Here is a 6,676-nt window from a genome sequence, read left to right on the forward strand (position 1 = left end):
GTCCTACCAATGGATGACTCGAACCTTCAAGCCAGTAATCTGTACAAATTGAAAGGTGAATTAGTCACAAACTTGTAGCTTTTCATTTCGTGCATAAATGTGATCGCATTCGAGGGGAGGGAGCAGATGCGTTGGAGACATGTCATGTAGAAATAAAGAAGAAAACTGGGCATGTGCAGAAATCAGGTAGGGGCATACTTGGAACCTGCTTAGAAATAAATAAGGGGCATCCTTGGAATGACCATGTTCCATGTGGGCATGTATGGAATATTCCCATCTTATTTGCTGGCATCAGCATCCACAGATTCACTTCCTTGGGCCGCATAGGCAAAACGTCTTTTTCAAATGACCGCCACAAAATGCACCCAGAACCTGTCCTTATCTAGACTCGAGTTGGCCGGTTCTGCATGGGCAAAACTTGTGTTCAATGCAATACATAACAGGTAATAACTAATGTCCCCATGTACATTAATTAAAGATGAATTCCGCATCAGGATGAAGTACATGCTAGCATAAAAGAAGGTGCAGGTTGTATCTGGATCCAGATTATAAACATCCATTTGACTATTCTGTCCTTCATTACCCAGTATAAATTAACGCGAGGGAAACTGCCCTGATCCTTCATTTAATTAGTCACAAACTGTAAAATCATTAGATTAGTTTTTTAAATGTTGTTCTTGATGACGGTGAACATAAGGACCAAGAGTTGAATTAATTAGACGAGTTCACTTTAAATGAGTTAACGCCTAAACCAGCTAAACGAATTAAATGGGATTAACCGAATTAACATTAAACAAGTTAACGCCTAATCAAATTAAATGGGTTAAATGAGTGGGATGTAGCCAAATCAAGCTCGAGCTTGCTATAAGAAGCTAAGCTCGACTGGAGTCCGGCTCGTATGCAGCCCAAAGGGGCTTAATTATATTTGTAAAGTTATTCCATTGAATTATTACATCAAGCAAAATATATAAAAACCATTGTAGAATTTGCATTTGTTGTGAAAAAGTATTTGCATTTTGATTGCCCCTGACATGATTGATTATATGAAGCGAGAGAGGCATGGGAGGCCTTTGACAGAGAACACCCCAATTGGAAGATTGACGGAGAGACCGAAACATTCCCACGTGTCAACAGGTGAACAAAGTAAAGCTCGTTCATGGCTAGACCAAAGCCAGCGACGCTTCATATGATCATCATAAATGAGAAAACGATCAAACGAAAAAAGAAAAGGAATCAACACATAAACACCAATGAGCACGGCATCCTGAAACCAGAATACCGCTGTTCTCAAGTCCACATTCCAAAATCTACACAAACAGACAACAACCAGACATATCGTTGATAGACAACTGGATAGAGAGACGCAATTTAAGTATGACACACTGAGAGGCTGGGCTCAGGCAGCTGGCTCCTCCTCCAGCTCCTCTTCCTCCTCGTACTCCTCGTCTGCAGTTGCATCCTGGTACTGTTGGTATTCTGAAACCAGGTCATTCATGTTGCTTTCGGCCTCTGTAAACTCCATTTCGTCCATGCCCTCACCAGTGTACCAGTGCAAGAAAGCCTTCCTCCTGAACATAGCTGTGAATTGCTCACTTACACGGCGGAACATCTCTTGTATTGATGTGGAGTTGCCAATGAAAGTTGATGCCATTTTCAGACCCTTTGGTGGGATGTCACAGACACTGGACTTGACATTGTTGGGAATCCACTCAACAAAGTAGGATGAATTTTTATTCTGAACATTAATCATTTGTTCATCTACTTCCTTGGTGCTCATTTTTCCTCTAAACATTGCTGACGCAGTAAGGTAACGGCCATGACGAGGGTCTGCAGCACACATCATGTTCTTGGCATCCCACATCTGCTGGGTGAGCTCAGGGACAGTGAGGGCACGATACTGCTGGGATCCACGGGACGTGAGTGGGGCAAAACCGACCATGAAGAAATGGAGGCGTGGAAAGGGTATAAGGTTCACAGCAAGCTTCCGGAGGTCAGAGTTGAGCTGGCCAGGGAAACGAAGGCAACAGGTCACACCACTCATGGTTGCGGAGATGAGGTGGTTAAGATCTCCAACTGACATTGGTGAGTTCAGGCAAAGAGTTTGTCACCATTCAGCATAAACCAAGCACTTCATCAGAAACAATGACATATATATCTGCTGCAAGGTCATTTGCAGTATGAAGAGCTAATGAAAAAGAAACAAACTACAAAATTCTAACTCAAAAATCAAGGTAATGTTGGATAAGAAATACTGCTTTCTTTTATTGGTTTAGGCTGCAAAAAGTTCTAAAGCGAATTAAAGCCAATGAAAGTGAAACACATCGGCAGTATAACAACGACAGTTACCAATAATGTTCTCAGCAAGGCTTTCCTCAGCTCCTTTAGAATGTTGTTCCTCCAAAAAATCTAGTAGGTTATCAAACTTAAAAAAAAATGAAAGATGAAACTGGCTATGAGACCAAGTTTTCCGATAACTTTTTTGCAAAAATATAAAGTTAAATGTATGCAAAAAATTTCAGAAATTCAGAATTGTAAAAAGAAATAAATAAGATGCTTAAAAATCTTGAAGTGGATTCTTTTGAAAATACTTGGAAAATCTCCAAAAGTTTAGCAAGAAGACCCTGGAAACATAACATTATTTCAAAATTGTCAGTTGCCATGAAAATAACTAACGAAGATAATACAGCAACATCCAAAACATCAGCACTCAGCATTATTGATGATTATATTAATACATTGGTTGTGAACATCCAGTAAAGTAGGGAAAAAAGCAAGAATACAGTGCAAATTGAAATCAAATATCCAAGCATGTCTGAACACCCCAGAACACTAATGACAGTCAGCGGTTGTAAGAAAGCACCTTATTTACATAAAAAGGCCAAAAAAAGGGAGGAAAAAGGTTGTGATAATAGATAAAAGCTTATTTGAAGAGCACAAAGCATAAACATCCAAATGAAAAGAGAGCTTTTATTGATGATTATATTAATACATTGGTTGTGAACATCCAGTAAAGTAGGGAAAAAAGCAAGAATACAGTGCAAATTGAAATCAAATATCCAAGCATGTCTGAACACCCCACAACACTAATGACAGTCAGCGGTTGTAAGAAAGCACCTTATTTACATAAAAAGGCCAAAAAAAGGGAGGAAAAAGGTTGTGATAATAGATAAAAGCTTATTTGAAGAGCACAAAGCATAAACATCCAAATGAAAAGAGAGCTCATGCACAGAGAATGGGGAAAACCGTGCTCAAATCCTACAACAATGACATCTTGAAAAGAAGCATGTAGCTTAAGCTAATAACTGAAGAAAAGAAAGACAAGTTAGAGCTTAAAGAACTAGAAATTTACTTACAAGTGGGTGTAGCCAGCTTCAATGTCCGGAAGCAGATGTCATAGAGAGCCTCATTGTCAAGAACCATGCACTCATCTGCATTTTCTACAAGCTGGTGAACTGAAAGAGTTGCATTGTATGGCTCCACAACTGTGTCTGAGACCTTGGGTGAGGGGAAGACAGAGAAAGTGAGCATCATACGGTCAGGATATTCTTCCCTGATTTTAGAGATTAAAAGTGTGCCCATGCCAGATCCAGTGCCTCCACCTAAAGAATGGCATACTTGAAATCCTATAAAAGGAACAAACAAAAAATCATATTCGTAAGTGTAAAAAGAATATATTGCACAGAAATTTGTACGGATACGGATATGAAATGAACAAGGCCTGCTTGTGATCTGGAATTAGCAAAATAATAAATACAACAAAGCACCATGTGAAGCAAATTTCTGTACCATTCGATTATTAAATGATCAAACTCTGAATTTCATTGTCAGAATCAGCAACTGCTGGGATAATTTTTCAATAAACTGAAACATTTATAATGAACTTTTGAGTTTCAGACAGATCTATTCACTAATATCATCAGACAAGCTCATCACATCAGAACAATAAAAGCAAAACAACCGACTTATAACATATTAATGTGCACACTTAAGAAAAAATGGTGAGAGACAACAGAAGTACAGATTGTCAAGACAATAATGTTCAGTACCGGATATAGAAAGCATGCCTAGAAAACAAAACAACCCTACAACACTAAGGTTAAAAAGATTGACTGGCTTCACTGTTATAGTGCTGCAGTGAAGAACCAGAAAAATATCCTTCCTGAGTCTCATTTTTGCACAAGAGATCAGACATCCCAAGACTCAGTAAAACTAAAAATACCAACAAAAGAACAAAGCTATACAAAACTCAACTGTCAAATATGTTTTTAAAACTGAAACACTGATGCCACATTAATTTTGTCTTGGTTTGAAACTTTGATGTGCTAGATAGATTTCTCTGAAGAACCTTATTGATAGGAAACTTGCCAGAAGACATAAATATCAAATATCAAACCTTCAACGAGGATATTTCCAACTGTAGTCTAAATAGACAACATTTCAAAGAATTGTACTTACGGGAAGAGTCCAGTTATATGCACAAGAACCTACATCCAGAGCACAACGTGTTTACATGTATTCCTTTATAAGTATTGATGCAACTATACACAACATCAAGGTGCTACTTGCACTAATAGCAAACTGATGAAAAATATTCCCTCAGTTTTTCATTTTGGTTAGAAGGGTATATTCAACATCTTGTCAATTTATACCTGGTTCACACCGCATTCATGTTCTAAAAACTTCTGAACTTCAAGACTAAAACTGCCTAACCCTCCCCCACCCCTTCCTACAAAAAAAAAGGAAAAAAGAATACAAAAAAAAAAAAACAAAAGCACATGATAATAGGGCATCCTATTTTACTTGAGCAGTCATTAAAAAAATTGCGTCCACTTCTTTTCCAGCATAAAAGATAACAGGGTCAGATAGTTCCAATGTCATGAATGCAAATAAGTTTCAAACCACTAAAAATAAGACTATATATATATATATATATATATATATATATATATATGTGTGTGTGTGTGTGTGTGTGTGTGTGTGTGTGTGTGTGCTGTGAGAGGCCTGAAGAAGCGTCATTAATCAATTAAGAACCTATTTTCTGAATTTTTTAAGAGCAAGAATAACTCTTTGAACATGATTGATCATGCCGTGGAGGTACATGAGCACGCGCCGACAGCAAGGAACACATAGAAAACCTATGCGGAAGCTTGCATTTTGAAACTTGACATCCATAGCGGAGCCCTACCTTAAAGCATTTTTATGACAAACATGCATATAAATGATAGATCTTCTCTAAATCGGACCCGTCTCATAACACCTCTGGCCAATGGGATACATACCTAGGACAAGACAGAAGTAAAAACGACGGAATCAGGTTACCGCCCGTTTTCGTCGCCCAGGAAGTCGGACCACACATGCAATAAGTTTATTTTGCCAAAATGTCTGCGTCATGAACATATTTTCCATAGGAAAAAATGAGATCTACCAGCGGATTTACATGCCTTTCTCTAAAAAGCATCAAATAAGCATGTTTGATCATCTCACGGACATCGGAATCGCAAGGAAATCATCAACTTGAACCTAACCCGCCTCGCCGCGCAAGATAAAAGCAAGAGAAGGAAAGGAAAACGATCTATACCTTGCAGGCAATCGCAGTTCTCGGCCTCCTTCCTGACAACGTCGAGGACAGCATCAATGAGTTCAGCCCCTTCTGTATAGTGTCCTTTGGCCCAATTGTTCCCCGCTCCCGATTGTCCAAAGACAAAGTTGTCCGGGCGAAAGATCTGACCGAAAGGCCCAGATCTGACGCTGTCCATGGTTCCCGGCTCGAGATCCATGAGTACGGCCCTCGGCACGTACCTTCCACCGCTCGCCTCGTTGTAGTACACATTGATCCTTTCGAGTTGCAGATCGGAGTCGCCGCTATACCTCCCGGTGTGGTCGATGCCGTGCTCATCGCAGATCACCTCCCAAAACTTGGCCCCAATCTGGTTGCCGCATTGACCCCCCTGGATGTGAAGGATCTCACGCATCTTTGTTCGCTGGGGAAACGAGGAGTCCGGCCGGCAAAAATGGATGACGTTGGAGGGTCGAAGGGAAGGGCGAAGTAGGAGAGGGGCGAGAAGGATTTTATTATTGGTTAGGGTTGGCAAAACGGGAGAACGGTCCAGTTATGGCTATTTATAGGGAGCGGGAAACCGGAAACTGGAGTGGTCTTGGGAGGCGCATGATCTGGCGGGGTCTTTTTGGTTTTCTCGAGGGTAAAATTTTCCGGAGGAGAGAACAAACAGAACGGACGGCCCGGGTGGTTGATTTTCAAAACCACGCAAGCTGACGGACACAATGGATCCGATCCAAAACTTAGCTTTTTGTTCAAAGTTGTGAATGGTGATGCGCGCCCTCTCTCTTCTCTACCCATGTCAGCCTGTTGGATTATCCAGGCTTTCTGCTATGGAACTGATGTGAATGCAGGAGCAATGCTTTTGGTAAAGTCTATGATTCAGATCCACACCTAAAATCTTTATCTTACTTATTGAGTGACAGTCGGGTTACTACCCAAATCTGGAGGGAGTTCATGTACAAAATAGGATCTAACTAATTGACAGTATCTAAGCTTGAATCAAAATCTGAGACTGAACCAAATTTACGTCCAATTGCATGTGTAAGTTTATGAGTTCTGTTCGGTTTTAGGAAAATTTCAAAAGCATCTAGGGGCCATTTTCAATAGGAATTGCCG

General features: G+C 40.1%; 1 protein-coding gene across 1 annotated transcript; it reads right to left on the minus strand.

The window, feature by feature from the left end:
• Positions 1-1,213: 1,213 nt before the first annotated feature.
• On the minus strand, positions 1,214-6,100 carry LOC116264073 (tubulin beta chain). Its single transcript, XM_031644019.2, has 3 exons — positions 5,579-6,100; positions 3,354-3,623; positions 1,214-2,073 (listed from the first exon to the last, which is right to left on the minus strand). Exons 1-3 carry the CDS (start codon positions 5,970-5,972, stop codon positions 1,397-1,399), a joined length of 1,341 nt encoding a protein of 446 aa, XP_031499879.1. The 5' UTR covers positions 5,973-6,100; the 3' UTR covers positions 1,214-1,396.
• Positions 6,101-6,676: the final 576 nt, after the last annotated feature.

Source organism: Nymphaea colorata, chromosome 11, assembly GCF_008831285.2.
Source record: "Nymphaea colorata isolate Beijing-Zhang1983 chromosome 11, ASM883128v2, whole genome shotgun sequence".
Taxonomy (NCBI): Eukaryota; Viridiplantae; Streptophyta; class Magnoliopsida; order Nymphaeales; family Nymphaeaceae; genus Nymphaea; species Nymphaea colorata.

What these genes read in the sequence shown, in the direction of transcription:
- LOC116264073 (XM_031644019.2), bottom strand. Translation starts at nt 5,972, where the DNA reads ATGCGTGAGATCCTTCACATCCAGGGGGGTCAATGCGGCAACCAGATT. An exon ending in GAACTGCGATTGCCTGCAAG is followed by an intron (nt 3,624 to 5,578) that starts GTATAGATCGTT and finishes TTCCTTTTATAG; the next exon opens with GATTTCAAGTATGCCATTCT. An exon ending in GAAGCTGGCTACACCCACTT is followed by an intron (nt 2,074 to 3,353) that starts GTAAGTAAATTT and finishes CACCAATGTCAG; the next exon opens with TTGGAGATCTTAACCACCTC.